This window comes from Dermacentor variabilis, chromosome 7 (genome assembly GCF_050947875.1).
Source record: "Dermacentor variabilis isolate Ectoservices chromosome 7, ASM5094787v1, whole genome shotgun sequence".
In the NCBI taxonomy this organism is placed as follows: domain Eukaryota; kingdom Metazoa; phylum Arthropoda; class Arachnida; order Ixodida; family Ixodidae; genus Dermacentor; species Dermacentor variabilis.
In genome coordinates, this window is record NC_134574.1 from 54,426,091 (window position 1) to 54,449,766 (window position 23,676).

At 44.6% G+C, this 23,676-nt stretch overlaps 1 protein-coding gene across 2 annotated transcripts in view; it reads right to left on the reverse strand.

The window, feature by feature from the left end:
• Positions 1–23,334, reverse strand: part of LOC142587448 (AB hydrolase superfamily protein YfhM-like) — a 30,682-nt gene extending 7,348 nt beyond the window's left edge. The window contains exons 1-5 of one of the 2 annotated variants that reach the window (XM_075698472.1): positions 23,108–23,334; positions 19,664–19,900; positions 16,452–16,588; positions 6,694–6,806; positions 1,358–1,535 (exon numbers count right to left, since the gene is read on the reverse strand). In XM_075698472.1, the coding sequence (XP_075554587.1) occupies positions 1,358–1,535; positions 6,694–6,806; positions 16,452–16,588; positions 19,664–19,855 (620 nt within the window). In that variant the 5' untranslated portion in view covers positions 19,856–19,900; positions 23,108–23,334. Of the gene's footprint in view, positions 1–1,357; positions 1,536–6,693; positions 6,807–16,451; positions 16,589–19,663; positions 19,901–20,981; positions 21,107–23,107 lie in introns of those variants that run through there. The other variant, XM_075698473.1, reaches the window with a different exon arrangement.
• Positions 23,335–23,676: the final 342 nt, after the last annotated feature.

A 23,676-nucleotide genomic window follows, 5' to 3' on the forward strand; every position in this document is an offset into this window, starting at 1 on the left:
CATGGCTCCATTATATCGTATTACAGTCATATCCGTGGACAATATCTCTGGCCTTTTAATGCGCAGTTCCTGAGAAAGAAAGAACGTTATATCTAGAGGAAGGCGAATGCACACATTGGTGAATTTGAATTGAATACGGGCGGTAACTATTCAATATTTATTTTACAAACATATAGGCATATATTTACACCATGAATATATATTTCTGCGTAATATGGAAAGCTGCCTGTACTTACTGGTGCAAAAAGGACAACTATCTCTCAGGACCAAAAGCTGAAGTTATAAGGCACTACAAAATGTCAATAAAAACCACATGATTACCATCTGAACAAATTTAGAGCTCGGCTGCAAGCCAGCTCCTTAAGAATGAATGGCTCACGTGCAGCTATCGTTCCAAAAACACTGAATAAATGGGTGCCGAAGAACGACCAGAAGTTGTGGAAAAAAAAAAAAGGTGCAAACTTGGTCGTGTTTTCTATACACTCCTAGAAGGGCCAGTTTCCAGAAAGGTGCCACAGGCTGTAGAGTAAAAGATAAATCTGCTAAATGAGTACACATCAAAAGCTCTGAATGACATATAACTAAGAAATCACATGATGTCGTGTAGCCATCTGCCGCAAAGCCAAAAGCAAAGCTTGTATTGCCCATTTTGTTTCTGAATTGCTTCGAAAAGTTTTGTCGTTGTCGCACTTCTGAGAATGTGCGACACGTTGTTTATCAGATGGGGAATAATAACCAGACTTTACCATTTGTATGCCACAAAGTATTTGATTAGCACGAAATGTTCGAAATACCGAATTGTTCATTTTCCATTACCAATGCGAATATTTACCGAGTAGTATTTGGGTCGTATTAGAAACATCCAATATTAGTCAACACCTAGCTTCAACTACAATAGAAAGCGAGTTGTTTGTAAAGAATTAACTTCAGACAAATTATATTTTTCTTTAAACACCAATACGGCCAGATTGACTGCCGACCCTAGTGAAAATTGTTCTGCTTTTGTTTGTCACCTTTTTATATCTAGGTCGATCTTCATTATTACTCGTGCACGGTAGAATTCTGCATACATTAAAACCAATACTTCTCTTTTCGTAAATCTTTCTTACACATACCATCGCTTTCTCTGCAAGAGTACGATTCTAAAGAACAGCCCTGTCCTAGTAATTGAGACATCTGGAGTGCGAACGTGGGATTATTCCTTTTATTTCATTCGCGGAACCAGGTCTTTTTCGTGCATTCTAAATCTCTCTGGACGCGCCCACACGGGTGGGTTTTCCGCGCATCTAGCCACATTTACTGAAAGTATCAAATTTTTTCGGCAGCAAATGCGTAGAATGTAGCAGCTAGTGCTCACCAGGACATCCTCATTTGAGTCGGACTTCGCAGCAGCTGCTTAGAAAACGCCTTCGGGTGCATTCCGTTGATGATAACCATGCGGTCGATTAACTTGTCGTGCAAAGTAGCCAAGCAGAAGCCAATCATGCCGCCCCAGTCATGCCCCACTAAGACAACAGGCCTCTTCTTTTGGGGATCTGCGATGCAGAAGGATTTGAAATATTCCCATTCTATAATATCGGATTTGGAGAATTCTGTTTTAGTTATGTAAAAAACTTCCAAGACCATCATTCAATAAATTTTTTGTACATACTATTTTATTGGACTTGTTTACGAGAGAATGTCTGTTCATATCTAAAATAAAAATAAGCTCTCGGGACCAAACAATACTGCTATAAGGTGCCAACAAAACATCCAACCAGACATACACATCGATGGGAGCGTACGAACAGTGTATTAGTATTTATGCATACAACCAAAATAACACAGATGTTAGAAAATAAGTAAAATATGGAACAAATACACAATTTAGAATAAACACAATACATCGTGCGCAAAACAACAAACTGCAGCACTTGCGAGATAGTAGATTTCTTAGAAAAGTTAAAGTTTATTTTGACACGTACGTGGACTTGTTTATCTTTTTCGGGTGAACGCTTTTCGCCGTCTAACAAATTTTATCGCTCAGCGTGGGACGCGCCTGAATGTACCGGAAGTTTCCGGAATGTTACCGCTTCTACCTGCTGTCTGTTGTCACTGAACCTTATGTAATCCGATTGCATGTATGCGCGACGCGAATGGTGTAGAACTTTCTGGAAGGCACGCGGGAACCAGCCATTACTCTAGAACGTTCGATGACTCGTGTATAAAAGCCGACGCGCTTCACCAGCAGATCAGATTTCGACGACCGCCGATCCTGTTCGCTGCTATCGTTTTCCTCTGAGTACAACTGTGTTTTAAGGGTACAAGTTTGCTAGAGAGAAGCGCTAGTTTCACCATTCACACTTTTGCTGCTTTCTTCATCGTGACTACCACGTGACAACATATTTTCCGGAACGTACCATAGGAAAGAGCTCTACTCGGTCACCCACTTCCTGCATTGTAATTTCAACCAAACTATCCTTCTCAGAAAACGAGTGCATGTCATCGTCTAGTTAGGTTACTACGTAATACGCGCTCATCTTTCCGAATGACCAAATTAATAATAAACAGAAAAGAAATGAATGACGTTTAAGCTTCTTCTTTAAGAGTGGAACGAGATAAAATACGACTATTCCTGACTGCTCCTCACGCTTCCCGGCAACTGCAGCTCATGTAATCATGCCGTTTGGGAAACGCTGGTGGCGAAGGCTGTGTACGAAGGCGAGCTTTCTGGTGGAAACGCGGCCTCTTGTGTGGATCGATTTTCTGCAATTGTTTCGCACATCTAATACTTCGCTCTGAGAAGATCTAACATAAAAGGCGTTCGCTGTCGGTGTTTTGGTTTAAGAAATTTGTTTGCGGGCTGTAATTCTCCAAATTCCGAGGAATAACTTTGCAAAGAATGCAAGGCACGGTATGAGCAACTTCAGTGATAGAAGAACAACTTAAGTGCCATATAGAATATATACGGCAATTTTCGCTCACAGCAGGGCGACGCCGGCACCCGATATTATGTGAAACGGGCCCCGACATGCTATTATGTTGAAAGTAACGGGAGATATTCAAGGGCTCGCACATGACTTGTACAGACCACCAGCACAGATAGTTGTTTTGAAACGAGCTTACAACAAAAAATAATGAGTGTGGAGAAAATGTAGTTCTAGCAGTTCCTGCTACGTTTTCATGAAATAATTACATTCTCATTGTCGTTTCATAAAGCTTTGGCAGCATGAGAAATTTTTAACGACGCAATTAGTGTACAGAGAGAGCGCTGAGAGCACACTGAACAGTTTATCACTGTCACCCAATGCCGTTTATTGCAACAGTCTATGTCGTGGGCCAAAACTGCTCACGTAACACAACCTGATTAACTTATTCGCAGTCCTCCAGTGAATGGCATTGTTGGATGTATCGTTCATCACATATAAATATCTAACGTAAGGCTTCAAGTAGTAGCCATAAATATTCTTCAGCCACTGTGTTCCTTTTAAGCTAACATTTATGTTGTTCCCAATGAAGGCTTTCTGTTTTATGTTGCGAGATTGTAAACGTATTAAAATGTTGTGAAAGAGCGGCAACCGGTGTTTCTAGGTCATTGGATATAAAAGCAATTTGAATCGGAAGAAAACGTACCCATTCGCATTTTAATGAATGCGGCTATTCTGAAATGTAATACAAGGACAGACTGAGAAAGCGCATACATTTATAAAAGCATAATTTAAAAATTCCTAATCTCGCGCTTCGGGCGAACCAGCGGCATTTTAAAATCTTCGCAGCAATAGCAAAGTATTACGATATTACAACATGTCAATTTCGTAGCTTTGTGGGCAGTAAAAATTGCAGTGAGCATTCACTTGCTATAAAACACGTATGATGTCATCCACCCAAAGGAACATATGACCAGAGTTCGCTCGATAGCCCTTCTTCCTAGTGGTCACAACGCTGGCCGGATGTATAGGGCCAACAACGGGAAGTGCGTGGGCGTGTCCTAAAGCGAACATTCGTTGCTGCCTCTCCCTACAGTGTGATGTTCCTCTGAAGCTTAGCAGATCCTCTGGCCTCCAACAACGGGTACACGACAAGACAGTGCAAATCGAGGCCACAGGCTTCCTGGCACGCACCCTAGCATACTGGCCCTCGAAACCGCCGCATATCACGCGACCTGCACCATATGCGCTCGGGCCACGCATGTGCCGTCGCCACAAGGCACGAATGCATTTCTTCAGTGTCCGTGCACTTGATATCGCAATAAAGAAACGCTCGACGCACCCTCGTTAAAGCGACTTAACTATAAAGATGGTTTACTATATGGAGAACAACTATGAGCCTAAGCAGACACCAACATACACAGAAGACAAGTGTATTTGCCATTTCTTTCGACTGCTTGTCGTTCCCAATTATGACTTACTCGTCAAATTACCGAAAAATTCTGGAAACTAGCGTGCTGATGTTGCATCAAATTCATATATGAATGAAGAATAAATTGCTAACGATCTGGATTTTCAGAACAACGTTTATTGATGCCTATGGCTCGAGGAATCTGTCAGAAAAACATTCATAATGGTAACAGCGCGAACAAAACGATGACGGAGTGAAAGGACACATGAAGAGCGCTGGCTCACAACTAAGTTTACTGAAACACACACATCAAAGAATATAAGAGACACAGGTGATCCCATGGTGAATCGATGAACGCACAACCAGACCACGTGGATACAGGACATCTATTACCGTATCGAGTTATGTAGGTAAATTAATTCCTCCTGAGAAAGCGGGATAGACGGCTGGCTAATGCACCACATGCCCTTTCGCTCAATGTGGGCTGCTTCCACGACCAATCTGGTAGATACATCAGCATGCTTAAACAAAAGTGTTGTCTCTTTGACCATTGGTTTACGTTTACATTGCAGGCAATGTACAGCCACATGCGCATAATCATTGTTGTCCAAGCACAATTAACACTCCCTAAGTCTTACATTTATGCGCCGGCCGGTTCCCCCTATGTACAGACGCCCACACTTGAGCGGGAAAGAGTACACCACATTGGTAGTGCAGCCTACATACTTATTACCATGATTCCCTTTGGACCTTACATTAGAATTACGTTCTTCTCCACTTGGTGACCTTTCGACCACCCGACAAACAGCACTCAATTTTCGAGGAGCCGAAAAGACAACCTGCACCCCATAGCAACCTGCAACGTTCTTCAGGCCATGGGACAAGTGGTGCGCATAGGGCACAACTACCACGTTCTTCTTCCGGCTTTTTTCTTCGGCCTCCTGTCTCCTCGAAATTTTTACGCATTTTACGCTTTCTAAACAGGAATTAATTTACCTAGATAGCTTGATACAGTAACAGATGCCCTGTATCCACGCGGCCTGGTTCTGCATTCCTCTGTTGACCATGTGATCACCTCTGTCGCTTATATTCCTTGATGTGTGTGTTTCAGTAAACTTAGTTGAGAGTCAGCGCTCGTCCTGTGTCCTTTCACTCGGTCGTCGTTTTGTTCACGCTGTTACCATTATGAATGCGTACCAAGCCGTCCAACATTGCACTTTAGTGTCTGAAAAAGAAATGACACTGCACTTCAAACCATTCGACATTTCAAAAAGCCTTACTACGGAAACGTCACACCTGTGCACACTATAACCAATATGAATATCCGCCTTCACAATGTACCGTCAACATACAAAAACCACTGACTTGTCTCTGTGTATATACGCCTCAAGATGTTGTCATTTGAACGTTTTCTTAATGTTGAGGCACAATTCCAAGTCTTCAAAATATGCCACCACCATCTTCCTAGTGCACCTCATTATCAGCCTATTTTATGTCCTCTCCCGGATGAAATCAGTGCTGCAGTTGAACCATGGTGTGTTGCTCCAGCGGCAGTTGTTGAACCCATCCAGTGCCAGTGAATTTGCTAATTTTATCACACCTCCCAGTTCACTCTCGTCGTCTACTGCGCTTCCCTTCCTTTGGTATAAATTCTGTAACTACTAGGCCGCCAGTTACCTGCTCTATACACATGACATCTCTTGCCCAAATTGATTTCTTATTCTTAACCTTAGCTAAAGTATAAGCTATCCAGCTTTCTTCTCTAATCGCGATCACTGTCTTCCTGTCTACTAAAGTTACGATTAGCATTTTTTGTCCTATAACTCGCAATGTGATTCTTAATTAGCGTCTTTTGAGTATTTTTAACCTTCGTGTTTCTGTCCAATATCTTGACACCTATAAACATAATGATGGTAGAGTTCAATCGTCTAAGTTAGCGGTATATTCCTCAATGTTTAATAAAGCAAACAAGGTTGTCAAATATGTAACACAGTACTATCATGGCTCATTTGCCTGTTAGTGAATAACAAACAACTTGGCTTCTTTGTCACTCGGCACCATTGCAATCCTACGTCGAGCTTTACTTGTGTTGGTCAAAACTTCGCCTACTGATCCACCTTGCGTATCTATGCTTGCATGCTTGCACCATGCTTGCATGCTTTCATATATACTAACAAAATTGCACAATCAGGCCATGCAGTTCACAGCCCTAACACAGCAATGACTTATGGACAACCTTAAAATAGTAGAATGTAGGATGACCTTATTGAAATTTTGTTTTAACGCTGGACTGTGTCAGGAGACGTCCTGAACGTCTGCACGTACGAATGTGACCTAAAATTAAGTACTATAGCCTCCCTTCAGGCTCTGACTTACTTATCGCCTCCAATAATTCTTTGACATCTTGAACCAGCTTCACCATTAGATAGTCCGCCGAATCAGCAGGTCTTGTAGTAAGGCCGTATCCCCGCAGGTCTGGAACAACGACACTGTGAAACGATAATGTAAAAAGAGAACGGATTGGTAAAGGACAGGAGCACATGCCCATCAGGAAAGTAAGTTATTTCTATAATAATCGTAATCATACTTAGGTCAACGGGCTCAATCCTTTGTATGGATATATCCCTATACCTTTAAATGTAATCCCTAACTATGCTTCTGTTTGCACGAGCATATATGCTCTTCTGTAATATTTGCCTCTCCATTATCTGGCCAACTCACTACATGCCCTACCGCATTTCATTTCATTCTCTCAATCTAAAGCATAATATCAGCCACCCACGTTTGCTCTTTCGTTCACAGTCTAGCGGTTCGTTTCAGACTTGTTTCCTGCTGCTTAGTTTTCACTCAAGTTTCTTTGTTGTACTCCAGTATAGGATTGTACTGGCAAAATGCATACCGTATGTATTTTTCACAGGAGGCTGCAGCTCAAGGCAAACTCCAATTTTCCTATTCAAATACATCGAAAATTTAAGACACAGAAGCGCTTTTATGACGCCACTGTTAGACTTATTCGTAAAAAACTCGTTGCATTTCAGAGCTAAGCCGAAGTTGTAGCCAGAGCTGCAAGCATAATTTTCAGTGAAGGCCTGGAAATCTTCACAAGAAAAAATTTCCGAAAATTAATCGGTAACTCTGCACCAAAAACATATCGCAATTCTGAAAACTGCATCTCATAGAACTTAAGGTGGAGTAATCTGAAATATTGTCACGTAGTAGTGACGGTAAAGAAAGAAGCGAAACTGGAAATGAAAAAACTAGCGTTTTACTGGGCGAATTTGTGCCCTCAAAAACAGACTACACTCAAAGAACAGCGACAGCGGCCAACACAATCGGCGATCGTCGAAAATCTGATCAACGGGTCAAGCGCAACAGCTTGTATGCATGAGCTATCGGAGGTTCCAGAGTAATCGCTGGTGCTCGCGTGTCTTCCAGAAAGTTCTACACAATTCGCGTCGCACATGCAATCAGATTATACAAGCTTGGGTGACAACAGACAGCAGAAAGAACGATCGATAACATTCGAGACATTTCCGATACAGGCGGGTGTGTCCCGCGCTGAGCGATAACACTTGTTAAATGGTGAAAAGTGGTCACCCGAATATGATATACAAGTACACGTCTCAATATAAGTTTACAGCTCATGCGAAGTCTTTGCTATGTTTACAAGGGTTTTGCAAAAGCCTTCCTTACTTTTTAGTATATTTAAACCGGTGCCCAATATATACTGCACATCTTCTAGCTCTTAGTTGCGTGTTCATATAAGTGCATTCTCTGGCCTTCCAGCTACACTCACAAGTATTTTTCTTCGCAAATCTTTGCGACCCTGCGAGTCACACAGTGATTGTTGTTTTTTTTTTCATTTTCACATTGTCTTCCAGTACATCCTTCGGCCATCCTACAACTTTCATAATCGCCAGAAGGTTCTCTCGGCCATACAGTCTATGGATCAGGAGATAGAAAACGCGGGGAGTTGGTTTCATAAAGGGTTGCTTATCCCAATTCTCTCATAAAAACAATTTTCTCTGACAGTCCACGGCGCCTTGTTCAGAGTGAAGCTCTTAGGCGCCGGTTCCTGCGGCGAGCGTCGGCGTTCCCGGCGTAACCGAGTGAACGAGCACAGCGGAAGGCGTGAGAGCGAACCCGTTGAGCGTTGAGAAGAGGCGCTGAGAGGATGCGCAAGTAGGAAAGCGTAGAAGAGGCTGCAGCGGAACAACAAGGCGGAAACCGGTAGAGAGTATAGAGAGAGCGTGAGAAAATCGTTCTGCCGCCCATGAGGGGTTTTGCAGCGATGGCTACGAGATTGCGCCAGAGCACCGCGTCTCGTCCGGGTCTGTCGGCCGCGGCTTCTGTGAATCGCGCCCACTCGTCACCCACGCGCTGGCCCCACGCACTTGTCCCACACGCTGGCTCTCGCGATCTCCAGATTAGCGAGGCAGTCGCGCCACACTTCGCTCCATTTGCAACGTGCTCCACAAGAGCGATTGTACGCGGAAGCCAATATATTGCGAAATGAAAACACGTATTGATTTCGCATTAGGGAGTACTGTAATCATCGGCGACTTTTTTTACTGCCTTGATCCCCTTCACCGCGTGCACGCGCTTGCTTCGTCGTCGACGCCGATAAACTTCCTCACTTCCTCTTGATACTGGCCATCCTGGGGCAATAACGAAGAATGTTACTCTCTGCTGCAAACTCCATCTGCACGTTGTGAACGAAACCAGCTAGGCCAAGAATTCGCCTTTCGTACTTTCCGACAACGTATAATAGATTCAGAGTTTTGGTGTTGCTGCCTGAATGTCATTTTCAAACAAGCACGAAGTCTCCTAGTGTGACATCCGCAAAATTCCTCCGTACCGCTTGCGGAAATGAAAGTTCTCTGTTCGACGGCGCTAGCTCGGCTCATAGTTTGCGTTCGGGCTTTCAGTCAGCCTTAGTTTGACCAGAAATGCGACTTTTCAAGAGGGAGCTGTGGTACTCCGCCATAGGCTGCAGGCTGCCGTCTAGAGCCAAAGCTTGTCTTGTGTGTCCTATTGTGTTGGGCTGCTGCTGCTTCTGTGCAGCAAGTCCAACCACATTTAAAGATCAAATACATTTAGATAACTTGATTTAAGTCTCAGGTTACCCTTTCAAGCAACATTTAGTTTACTTCCGGGTGGTATATAGCATAGCGTCGCAGCGTGATGTGGCTGTCAGCCCACTGATGGAATCGTTGCGTACAAATGCAGGCCCACTGTCACGTATCACCACTTTGAGTTTAGAGACGCTCTCTCTGTTCATGAGCGTGATAAGACTACTTGCATCCTCTGTTGCAGGGCATGCAGCCGCCACCTGTGTGCATTTGTCAATCGCCGCTATAAATTACTGCGTTTTGCGCAAGAATCTTACAGCTACTTTAAAGGCTACTTTCCCCAGGATCATGCCGGTGCGTTAACACAAAACGATGATCATCAGGATTGGCTCCAGCGTCGTCGTCTTCTTCTACAGCTGGCTCGTCGGCGCCCCTCGGCTCTACCACGCGAACGCGCTCGTGTCACTGCTCCCGCGTTCGTCGTCGTCAATAATTAATTAATTAATTAATTAATTAATTAAGGAACACGAAGACGTAACCAACTTTACAGCGAATCCCAGCGAAGCTATTAAGGCCTAGCTCCTCTATGATCGTGTCCGTCTGTTGACACGAAGCTCCCCATACGTCGGCCGATCCCGATGTTAGTGTTGTGCCGGGCCGACCCACGGCGGAGGTGAAGCAGGCGTGAAACATACGTGCGCCGATTCCTACGATAGTGCAATACCGGGCCGACCCGCGGTGGAGGTGAAGCGGGCGTTAAGCGCTCCCAATACGCGGGCTGATACCGATGACAGTCCAATGCCGGGCCGGTCCGTGGCGGACGTGCAGTTCACCATTAAGGGGCCCACATACACCGCTTCGCTGGTCAACCTTCTTCACAGAGTGAAAGGGCACTGAGTTTTTCTTCTTCAGCTACGTGTACAACATCGAAAGGTATATTCTAGTCATTCGGCAACACCTCATCCGATTGCCATCGGTACTTCTCCTTGTTTATCATGCAAAATGGCAGTATCTTACGTACTCTTCCACATCTTTCTTTATGTTTCTTTTTTCTGGGGAACCTCTGTCAAATCTAATTATAAGTCCACCAGAAACCGTTGTGTCCACCGGTGTCAGGTGGACAGGAGAAGTACGGTATTTACGCGTGCAAGTAGTGCCTTCGTGTAAGGCCTGCACCCCTAATTTGAAGTGCGAAAATTTGGATATTCCACTTTGCACGCCCTACTGCGGAACGCCCGCACTCAACTAGTGGTCAGGCGTCCACTATCACAAACATCTTCCAAGATCACGAGTGGGCATGAAGCGAATCAACCTGCCAACCGATTTTGTGGAGCACAGCTTAAACTGGCAGCGTCGCAGAGAAAAGGCCACCTTCGCGATACCTGCATTGGGACGATGATTTGCGGAGAATGTCGTGTTGCCCGATGGGTGGATTGAAAGCGAAACGCCCCGGCGGCGTCGGCCACCACAAAATTTCAAGTAATTTTTTTTTCAAAAAAGCACGAAGTATATAAACTTATTTTGCGCTTTGCTGGCTCTCTAAAAGACGACGAAACGAATTTTCTCAAAGCAGGTTGGTCTTTTTTCGGAGTGCCTGAATATTTAGACATTTTCTCGGCATTGTTCGTCTCCGGAAAATAGATTGGCTGCTCTAGACGTGTGGAAATACACAGACAGAAGCGACTATTTAGACGGTATTTACACTGCAACCAGAACGCCGGGCACAGGCACGTTCGTGCCAAGAGCCGACACGGTTCATCGTCTTTTTCGCGGCGGTTCGTCTCTTGAGCATCTGTTGATGGTGCCGTACGTCATACAAGCCACCGGCAGCAAAAGCGCAATTCCGATACTCTTAACGATCTCAGGCACCTGGACAGCTGTAGGTCTTACGTCTGGCAACGTTGACAATGTCACTGGTTCTCACAGCGGAGTACGTAGTGTTAGAGGCTAAGATGATTTCATATGTGACATCGGTCACTTAGCGGAGCACGCGATATAGGCCTGTGTAACAAGAGAGCAGTTTTCCAGAAAGGCCAACTTTACAAAATGGTGACCAAATCAGCACGAGGGTTTCGGGCGAAAGATGGATTTCACGGTGACGACGGTCGTAGCGGTGCTTCTATTCGTTTTGCCACCGGGGAGTAGTATTACGATGCCATCAACAGATGCTCCAAGAGACATGGAGAGAGGCGTGTACAGGTGTCCACTGGAAGAGCTGTCCAACACAGACGATGCACCGACAGAACCACTGAACTACACTGAAACTCTACACCTTTACAGATACAGCAGGAGACACTTCCCTCCACCACATAATTACCTTAACCGAGAAGATGCCGTCGCATGGCGACAGCTTCAAACTAAATAATTTCCCTGCCTCTTTTATCTCCAGATCTTCCACCCCACACAATATACCTCATACTGTCACTACTGTGCAGCAAAGCTCACAGTATATCATTGTACCTGGGAGTGCCCACACGCTGCGGGTTACCCCCCTATTCCTTCACCTTTACCTTCCTCCTGGGAGACTGCGCTGACCAGCTTAGACCCGCAAGAGCAGTGACAGCTGATCCCGCGGACATGCGGAGTGGCGCGGGAGCCTACTCCCCGAACTAACAAATTGGTTCGGGGAGTAGGCTTAATTGTGGGGGTCAGAGGCGCCTCCAAGACCAGCAAGCAAAGAATGGCAGCAATCACAGAGCGCAAACATACGCGTACGTTCAAACACAAAAAGTGCAAGTACACGGACAGAGGGCACAGCGGCAAGCGAGACCAAGCATACCTACAAAGCGTTCAGACCGACTGCCACAGCGCACTCACAGATTGACTGGTGTCCCATGAAGCTGGACCGGTATACCGTAAAACTATTCAAGCCTGCTTTTATTTCAAATTTGTTATTAGCCCTCTGTGATAGGTCAGAATGTCTCGGGCTCTGCCCATATGGGTGTGGTGCTCGCCAATATGGGCTGGACGCGATCGATTCTGACTTATCAGGGACTGCTAATAGCCGATTAGGAACAAAAACAGATTGAAATAGTTTTACGTTATAGGGCCTCTGGCGCGGTGCGTCCCTCGATGAACTCCACGAGCGGAGACGGCAGGTGAGATCTCGCATACTCTTGTTTGTCGGCTGTTTGACGGGAGCGGAAGACGTGTCGTTAAGCCCTCGTGCGTTGGAGCTCGACTGGGTCCCTCCGACAGCTGTTGAGCTCCCGAATGTTGACGTCCGACTCAAGCCAACGCGTCTTCCTTGCGCCGCTTCTCAGCTCCGCCTCTCTTGCCCACGTGGTGTCTTCTTCTGCAGGTTGATTCAGCCACGCGTTATTTGCCGATTCTCTGCGGGCTTTTCTGTGGCGCTTGCTCACTTGTAGTTTTCTTCTTGATTTATTATTTTCCTACGCCACCAGCGCGCGTGCAGCGAGCCGTCGTCCTATGGTCAGCGGTGCACGTGCCCTGATGCACGTGCTTCCATATTTTCAACGTGCTTCGTAGTCGTTTTCGATGCGTCGCTAGGCACTTCCCCACACCGACATTTCTACCGCAGCATCATAAGACTCTTTTTATAAGCTACCGACAATAGCGTCATTCTTTGTTTTACTCATGCCGACTAGATTTCAAGCGATACCGCTTGGGGCATTGGGCCATCTCTCAACGACGTTCGTGTCCGTGGGCAGATGAAGTATCAGTGCCAACTCAATCAGTCCGACTTTTTACAGTGCCCGCAGGCTGTGACGCTGGAATGAGTGAGTAAAGACTTTATTTCAAAACAAGGTATTCATTGATGACTTTGTTGTTAGGCAGACACGAGCCCCTAGGCCCGGGCAGCTTCTTCAGCTCTCTTGACGACCTTGGCCTGCAGGTCAGGGTCGGAGCTGAGCAACATGGCCGCCCACTGCTGAGCATTACTTATTTCGTGATTTGTGTGATTTTCAGCTGGGTACGACCCCATAATATGGAACAGATCCGCTTCTTTCTTACAATGCTCACATGTATTACGGTATTGGTCCGGGTAGCAGTAGTGATAGGCTACGAGGTTGGGGTAGGTGTTCGTCTGAACTCGTCTCCAAGCTGCTTCTTGTCGCTTGTTAAGCGATTTTTTGCTGGTGGGTACACTGCCCTGGCTAACCTGTAGTGCTGGGTTATTTCGTGGTAATTGACCATGCGATCCCTCTCTGATCCTACCATGAGCCGTCCGGGTGCTCGGTTGGAGAGTCCTCCAGCGGCGGTGTGGGCGGCAGCGTTGCCGGGTAGGGAGGAGTATGCTGGTGCCTAAATGATCTGGTTTGGTCGTTGGGGTTGGTTGGTGTCTACTATGTGTATTACGGGAGCCGAGACCCAATGTTTCGCAACATTGGGTACTGCTGCTCTGGAATCGCTAATAATGTAATGACAATGTGTGGAGGCTATTGCCAGAGCGATAGCCGCCTCTTCCGCTGTTTCGGAGCTTCTGGTGCGAATTGAACCACCAGCGCGTATTTGACCTGAGGAGTCCACCACTGCAAGGGACATATAGTTGCGTTCTGTGTAATCTGCTGCGTCGACATAGACTGCGTCTTTGAAGGCGTGGAATTTCTGATTTAGGGCTTTGGACAGCTCGGCCGTCCTTTCCTTGTGGAATTCGGGGAGCATGTTTTTAGGGAGTGCATTAATTTTGAGATGGCGTCTCTGATCGTGAGGAATGTCTACTTTAATGCTTTGCGTCGACTCGTAGTTGATGCCGAGATTCTGGAGGATGTTGCGCCCGGCGGCACTCTGAGCTAGCCTTTCGTATTGAGATATAAGGTGCGCTTCCACAAGTTCATCGCGGGTGTTGTGCACGCCTACGGCTAGCAATTTAGCGTTGGCCGTTCTTATAGGTAGCCCAAGAGCCTGTTTATAGGCCCTCCGGATAATTTCCTCTATTTTCTCTCTCTCAGCCGCTTTGAGGCAGATGTACGGGGTGATGTAGGTGATGCGGCTGAGAACGAAGGCTTGTACCAACCTATGAGGTTGGATTCTTTCATGCCAGAGTGTCGATTGGCAATTCTTGAAATGAGTCGCATTGTCTGCTGAACGCATGCTTCCAGTTTATCAGTTGTGTTGCCATTGCGCCCGTGAGCTTGCATGAAGAGGCCTAGTTCACGGATGGTGGTCACCACCGGGATCGCGCCTCCTCCGGCTCGCACATTGATTTCTGGGGGTGGTGCAATGTCGGATTTGCGGTTTGTAGGGGCTCTGAGTAGGAAGAGTTCTGATTTTTACGGGGAGCAGGCGAGGCCTTTGTTGGTCACGTACTTTTCAACCGTGTCTACAGCTTGTGGTAGCGTGGTTTCTATATCTCCATCGCTACCTTTAACCACCCACAGGGTGATGTCGTCGGTATACAGAGTGGGGTGTAGATATGGAATCTGATTAAGTTGTTCCGGTAATTGAATCATTGCTAAATTAAAGAAGAAGGGGGATAAGACTGATCCCTGCGGTGTGCCACGAAACACTGCTACAGTTCACATGATTTTCGAAAGCATTGATGGACGTGTTCCGTGAAAAGTGCATCTGCTCCGGTGCACTACAAAAACTCCTGTCTACTGCGCCGACTTTTTAACGAACCACCGCTTTCTCAGACTGGCCAAGGCACCATGTTGCTTTATTCTGCCTCGATTCTCTTCTCCACCGCACCTACTCTTGCTTAGCCGTCGTGTCCCTTAGAGTTCATACCATATTTCTACCCGACACATTTGGTAATGCTGTCGCAGCGTTTCTATGAAGCGTCGAAATGCGCTCGGAAATGCAATTGCCGTAAGCAACATAGCATTCCGCTATGCACGCTAGTACATTTCACTACGATGCACTGCGATATCAATACTTCTTTGTGTACATGAAATGATTTCTCTAACTCTCGTTACTACCATTACGCACGCGAAGTTCCTCAATTTCTGCATGATCTGGCATTTGCTTCTGCAAATAGATGCTAATGTGTCCGTACACGTCTCCCACTTAGGCACTCCTGCTGTACAGGTCTGTTTATGTTTACATTTTTGATTACTTCAGCATATTTGCCGTTAAAGAAATGATGACGATGTGCTGTATATCAGTCTCATCTTTCGCTTCACCAGACACATGACCACTTGTATCTTGAACAAGGCCATCTTTGTCTATGAAGTGTGTGTTTCTTTTTTTACTAGGAAACTTTTTTTCGAGAAAGCCCTCAAAGGTTGCCTAAACCAGCTAAATACGGATTCTTTATCTGGCCATACAATCACCATTGGCAAAAAAAACAACAAACGGCTGTAATATGTAAGATTTCATGGTGGACGTCCGTTTTTGTATGTTCTAAAAAAATTGAAAGCGATAAATTCACGAACATAACCAAATAAATTAAATAAAATATTTGGTTTTAAACTTGATGGCCCATGTTTTGCATTTGACAGTTGAAGGGGATTCTTATACAAGTCTAGCTCCATGTTTCTACATTTCAAAAACGGCCATGTAAACTGTAATAGTTGAGGTCAAATTACTGTCTCAATTTACCCGGTTGCCCATGCAGCACTGCGTAGCGCAACTCCCTACGTCGTACCAGGACGTCGTAAAATGAAGATTAGCTATACGGCGCCACAAAGCCGTCCGTCTCGCCTCCGCATGAGTGACCATACCATTAATCGTGAGTTGCGCACAGCGCCAGTCGGAATAAGCTCGTGGGAAGAGGAAAGTGTAACGGAACCTTCATTTTACGTAATCAGATAAGTGAAGGAAAAATTTGACGCCAGTTATTTTGCTTACGTGGCTATTTGGTGAAATAGAAATACGGAACTAGCCTTTTATGATGTTTCTCTTGAACTTCCTAATATAAGTGTGTGCTGTAATGTTGGTAAGTGTAGAGCTACATTCTTAAATTATTTTGATTAGTAATTGACTTGCTTTGGTCTTTTTTTTTTTTGCATATGACGTCTACCAGGACAGATAATTATTCTGTGCTGACGTAATTTAAGTAACTTTTACAGGCACTTTTTTAAGATTTCGTGGTAAAAAAGAAGCCGGCTGCATACTCCACGTACTTCCGTCCACGTGAAACATTTCTTGCGCACTTACCAAAAATGTTCACCGAGGGTAGCAATCTGCCGGTTCCATATAAACCAGAAGTCCAAGAATCCGTGCAGCAGAAGTGCAATCGGGCGTTTCGCGTATCGCGGGTCACATCCCTTGTGAACATAGTGCATCTTGATACCCTAGTAAAAAAGCATGCTTTTATAAAAAAAAAATTATTTGTGACGATGTGTAATATGCACGCAAGATCTGCGTTCAATTCATCCCGTGGCGACACGGATGAATTATCTTGCCTGTTATGTTCCTTTACCCAGCTTTCACTTCAGGCACGCTGCTACCTGTTGTCGTGCATGGCACAGAGTATGCCCGCGTTGCTGCCGCTCGGGTCGATGTGGCAGATCAGATATGCGGGACTCTATGGCTCACAATCATCGCAAAAGAACCCCTACCACCGTCTCTGGTGTGCGTGTCATTATGTAGGTCTTTCTCAAAAGTTTTGACCGCTTCCCGCGGAACCTTAGAGCGTAATGCGGCAACTAAACCATGCAAACTATGAGGCACTGAAGGCAGTGCATAGAGCTTCACATCTAGGCTGTACCCTATCACGTCGTAAGCGTGATCTGGCTTAAATCGTACTTTTCCGTCAGCTCCGCGTATAATTAATCTCCCTGACACGGTACTCTGCCTGTCGAGATGAGTGCCGTTTCGGCACAGACTGTCTATAGTAAGTGAATAAACTTCGGCTTACTTTTTGTTCATTTGATGGCGCATCACAGCATAAACAGGACGCTATCAGTAATAGCTACATTAGCATAGAAGCATACCCGAAAACTTTATTGAACCATAATTGAAAAACTTTACTGTAAAATTTAGGTATGATTTACTCTTTATTGATTGTATCCACTGTCAAAGCGCAATTTCGAAGAAAGCAAAATGCATGTGCGCACATTGCGGGGGGAATTTATACCGGGGTAATTTATGATGGAAAGGGAATCTATGACGCGCAGATATTCCCGGACTTTCTTAGCAGTTCAGAAGAACTGTTCCTGATATTAGAGTTCACAAGAGGGAGTCTAAATGAAAGAAAGAGAAGCAACGTTAGATAGTGCGTGGGAACGGGAAATGGCGTTCTTGGCAGCGAGTTCCTTCCGAAGTGGCATCTGACAGAAATTCTCGCGTGGAACGCGCACAATGACAGATGCATGAAGGCAGATCATTCAAGAACGTCACTAATTTGAAGCCACCATGTTTGTTAGCAGCACTAAACAATGACCATACAAACAAGCGCGATGTTTATACAATCTCAAACTATGCTCAGACAATTTATTTAAATAAAACAGCAGTTGCACAAGGCCTTGCTGAGAGGGAGACTTAGGTATGCGGTGATGTAGTCGTGGATGCCTGGTTCCAGTAAATAAGGAAGCAAAGCGCAAAATCTAACACCCACTTCCATGTGTGTTTACCTCATCGGGAACATGTGTGTTGAAATGGCGTGAAACGAGTAGTGAAGAAAAAGCACAGCAACTTCATCAAATCTTTGTCTCAGCACCCCGCCGACCACCAATGTGGTAAGCCGGTCCTCTGTCAAAAGCTTTGTCAATGGGCCGATATCGGAGGCGAACTTCCTTGGAAAATAGTCAAAGTAGGAGCTCAGGCAGACAGAGCCACCTGCTCTCACTGAACCCAGAAAAAATAACTTATGGTCATCATACTTTTCCTCAGTGCCTAAGGGGACATCTGTCATTGGTAAATTATGACCCATTATTTGAAGTGCACTGCATGTGCCTCGGAGACCGCTTATAATTAGAAACCCACAAAGTGGATGCTGTCTCATTAAAGTGAAGCCCTTGCCTTCACGTAGTACAAAGCGACAAATACACCAAAATATCTTCTCAGTAAGAAAGATTCGCACTTAATGTTCCGCCCTCGTCCTAACAATCATAATGAGTTTCCGTCCTGGTTTCTGAAGCGAAGGTGAGTTAAAAACGGCAATTTAAACACCGAGGCAACGCTAGTTTTTCTTGCATGGTTTAATAACCATGTTCTCTAAGTGCCTCACCAGACAAAAATGTCCCGATATCAAAATATCGAATTTTTGCGTAGCATAGGCATTGAGTACCAGTGAAAAATGTTGGTGATGAATCAACTATTTTCAAAATATCTAATAATTCCCATATTCTTATAACAGACCATGGCCTGCTGTTCTGTGCAGGGCACGTGCTGTCTAACTACATCTGTTATTTTTTACCTTTAATACCTGCTGTCGTATTCCTTTCGTAGAGAATTACCGGTATCATAGTCATTTGTTTGCTAAGAAGAGAACTCGCAAATACACAGCGCTGTGGCTCATTTAATTTAAATCTACGTTAGGCTACCAGGACGAGCATAGACAATGTGTCTAAGAGAAGAGGATTCACTTGCAAATAAGTAAGCATGTTTTATACTTAAGCACAACGGTGAAGTAACTACAACAGAAACGCGTCGACATGGTAATGCTTCGCAGCATTAGAATTTCAGAGAAGTAACAGCGCTGTGTACTGGAGCGCCAAACACTTGAGAAGCAGCCTATCGTTCTCGATGTGCAATCAACGTAAAACAGAGTGCTACTGCAGCATTCCCGGGAATTCGTATTTTTGCTTAATTGAAAGCTAATTTGAAAGCTGAGTTGAAAGCTGAATTTCACAAAGATGCCTCGCTTGAGAGTATGTGCATCACAATAAAATGGTGTTCGGCGTGTTGCATTATTTTCTTTGGGTGACAGAACGTATATAAGACCAGTAAATGCAGCATTATGCTTGTGGCTTTCAATATACAGAAAACCACGAGCTTTCAGAGTTGAAGTAAAACTCTTGCTTGGGCTAGTTGGTTCATGCTTGAAGTAGTAAAGGCAAGGCGCAGAAGACCAGGACTCAGGAAGAAGAACACAAACGACAGGTCCTGTCGTTTGTGTTCTTCTTCCCGAGTCCCGGTCTTCTGCGCCTTGCCTTTACTACTTTCAGAGTTAGTTGTATGTAATACCAATATAAATTGAATAGCAAGTAAGCACATAGTTAAAAAAATGTTTTTAAACCATTTGTGTGCTTTCTGCGGGTATCAAAGCTTCAAGTTGTGCAGGGAGCGCCAACAACTACACACCTACGGTACTCTCATGAGCAAACTACCAACAGTAAAACATCCATCTGTTCCATTGATGGGCATTGTACACTTTCGTCACATTGATGATTCACAGACATAAAGAGAAAATAAATATTACGTACATTAACATTTGCATATGCGTGCGTTCCAAGTTTACTGTCCTTCAACTCTGGTGGTTCACTTCGTCTGTGGGGTTCGAGAATTGCTTGGCCGTGAAGCGCCACTTGAACTTTGACGTACGCCTCCATCCAGATCCACATGCTTGTCCCGATTGCCAGGATCATTATTTTGGCAATAACTGGAGGCAGCACCATTTTGTTGGAAGGCTGCTAAACTGGAGCGCTTTATTAAGTGGAAGACTGAAAGTGGACATAAATCATTGTGAGATGTTAAGCGCGTGAATGTCAAGGTAGTAAGTTGGTATAGTTATTTTCGGGCGTAATATAGAGAGGTTCGACGAACTACAGCTTTATCTGTATAATGATCTCTCGGTCCCCTAATTCAGGTTGTGCTATGCAAGTGAGAACTATATATATATATATATATAGTAAGAAAAAGTGCAGGCCGCACCTAGAACGGCAAAACCAAACATTCCATTCGACGTTCTAGACGAGGTACAGCCATTGGGCAGCCATTACGACTGCCATTGTAAGCCCAGACAATTTCTACATTTCTACATTTTCTTTCTGAGGATGTCCCACATAGTTGCAATTTGTTACGAAAAGACGTACAGGGGGCTACAAGCAATAGTTTCCTACATTTCTGTACAAAGGGGCCAAAGGAAATATACAGGCTCCCAGTAGGTGTGTCCCCTCATTCATTTTTGTAAACAATCAAAGTTGGACGCATAGGAACATTAACAGGCGTGCGTTACGTCCCACTGCCACATAAAAAATAGAGCCGAGAGAAATACGTAAAGAAAGGGCACCGCTAGCGGAATGCAGCGGGAAGGGTCACATCAGCATTGGGTATGGGAGTGGTGGCAAGATGCCAGAGGGACGTTTGTCTTTTTGTTTGTTTGAAGTTGCAGGAACATCCGTGCTACAACGAAGATGGTCTTACGCACCTGTTGGTCATATAACCCCCATATTGTCGCCACCATTCCCCTCTGAGTCACGTAAACTGCATACCATTGCATTGTTTGCATAAGTGGGAAGAGCTCAGGAATTTGGTTATTATGGGCAAGCTGTCTCTGATACGAAGTATATACGTGCATGAAAAATTTAACAAAAATAAATAAATAAAAAAGCAACACTCTCGGTTACCCGCGGCAATTTACATTAAAAGTATCCACTAAATGTAACTTCAGCCATGCACCGCTAAAGGGGCCAAACAAGAAAATCATGAGCCATTCCACTCTGTGGAGGTGGGTGACCAGCTAAGCTGTTTGGAACACGACACGGAGGTGACACATAATTTTGAACAAAGGTACGAACTCACTTATTATTTTGATAAGTGGTCATCGTGACGAAATGTAGATTTATTGTCTTGATCAGTGCTCATTATTTCACTCACAACTGTAATCACATCCTTTCATAATGTCAAATTGATGCATGTACACCGCTGGGTGGTGGGTTGGGCCAGATCTCTGTGGCATCGCAAGGGATATGTCTGCAACACGAAAGCGTAAACCGCTCCCTTTTCGGTAGCGACAACAGCGGTAGTGTCATCGCAGCTAATTCACAGGAAGTGACTAGCCTTGAACCTTGCGGGACTATGAGTCATTGCATATTTTTTTTTTTTTTTTTTTTTGCTTTCTTACAGGGGGAAGGAGCCATCGCTCACGCGGGTAAGGGCCATTGTTCACGGGAGTTTGAGCCACTTATGCTGACAGTTTTCCACGTGTTCTTCTGTATGTTGTAAGCATAGTTAGAATGAAGTTAAGCACTGTTCGCTTCACTTTGCTGAGTGCCTGTAGCCTCTGCCATACGGGGCTATGAGCCATTGATTATCATAGTTTCTGTCCAATGAGAACAAAAATGCATAGAACCCTACTCATATACAGCTTCTCTGTAATATTATATAAAGGGATAATAATACATATCAACGTACCCGAAAGACGAAAATAATCTCTAACATACGGTGTGGAAAATGCACATAAACCTTGATAAATTCGGTACGTACACTGTAAAAATATTTGCGCCCTTAAGGGTGGTTTCATGTTGCACTGTTAATGTTTCACAAAAATTTATAGAGGACGACAATGGAGCTCTAACTAGACGTGAGATGACAAAATACCCAGTTGAAAATTATGTAATCGTTCTGGCAGCCTTGGGAGCACAGAAATATTCGAGAGGAGATTTTCATATCTCTCCCTGTGAAATTATCTTGTCGGATATTTCTGTGCGCCCAATGCTGTCAGAATAATTACATAGTTTTCTTGTATGTCTTTTGTCTTCGCACGACTAGTCAGAGCTCCATTGTCAGCCTCTAAATTTTTGTAAAGCCCTAACGGTAATGGTGTTAGCAGTGCTACAAGAAAACATCCTTAAGGGTGTAAAAATGCTTCAGTGCATAATATACCATATAAAACCATTTGTGAGTGCAGAAAAAGGACAGAAAAAATGTTTATTGGTGCAATTAGTCTGTACATTTAAACATACACATGGATACGCTTTTCTAAGCTCTCACATATTTTTCTCTACCATGGGACCGGCTTTCCACACTTAAGGGATATGCACTTTTTTTCTATTTTAACACTTATATGCTAACGCACGAAAAGAACCGTGCAAAAGTTCATCACACCTCACGCTTCTAGCTCAGCAGGCGGATAATTTACCCATTAAACCCTTTAACATTTAAACATTCAACCAAATGCTAAATGGCTGTTCGAGACTACGGACGCATGCATCACGTTGTGTAGTGCGATCGAAAGCGCTTGCGCGCAAGAGCAGGTGGTCAATCATACTGCTATCATGCTGCATACTGATCGGCCAATGCTCTAATAAAACAGGTTGTGCCATTTCCTCGCAGGGGTACAAAACAAAGTCAGTCGACATGACGTCGCCGTAAAACTATTCGTCGTGATCGTTTTCCTCTAGTCATCATCGCGGATACGTTCGTGGCACGAATACAGTTGCTTCACTTACACAAACACCTTCATCCTTCTGGCGACGTTTTGTGCAACCTCAAATGATGCCGGGTAGTCATCTACTTTCACAATACTTGCCAACTAGAAAGGCAGGTCAGGATAGTGTAAGCGAAACATCCATTGCACGGTACAATGCAGAAATCAAATTCCTTTGGCGCCCGGTTTATTCGCTTCCTGTTTGACGAATTCCATTTTCCTTGTAACGGCGTCGCTGCGCAGCTTGTAGATATATATACCTGTTGATCTGGCTTCAATAAAAACAGTTGTTACTTTTCGCCTGCGTTCGTCTTCCTCTCTGTTGTGCCATCCCGCTGCGCACTAATTCAAGATGGTTCTCATCTCAATATACCAACTAACCCAACATTCAACTCTCTTAAAGAGGACCACACACCTCATCCGAATTTTACTTAATCATGTGTTCGACCTCTGTATGACTCTAAAAGTATTGCTACAATATTGGTTTTGTTGTTCTTACCGGAAATCCTTTGGAGAGTCTCTGAAGTACTCAAAGAATTTTAAGTAGAACGTTGGGCTTGTCGCGGCTTTCAGTAGGTGCAATTTTCACGCCTTAATCTTTCGCTAGCCATAAGCTACTGGAGATACCGGCGCACAACATTAACACTAGCGCTAACCATATAACAGCCTTCTTTCGAGAGTATCAGTCGATATGACTCGGCACCCCAAACGTCCAAGGTCAATATATTCTATTAAAACGTAGTTGTCGTTCCTTGTGAAAATAAAGAGACAAGTAGGAAAGAAGACGTGAAGGGAACAATATCTACATGTATTTCTGCTTCAAAGCCTATGAGCGAACCCACGCCATACGCAAAACAAAAGCTGAAAACAAGTAAAGAGCCAGGTGCATTTGAGACCAACCATAAGGTGCAAGAAGCTGCGCATTGTTCTCAGTATTTTTTTTTAGTTCTCGCTGCTAAACTTCTCGCCTCGCAGCTGCTTTCTCTTATTTTTTACAAAAAACGCAACCACGTAAGTTCTAACAATTTCCCCGCAAGCATCCCTTCGACACAATAATGTTAACGCCAT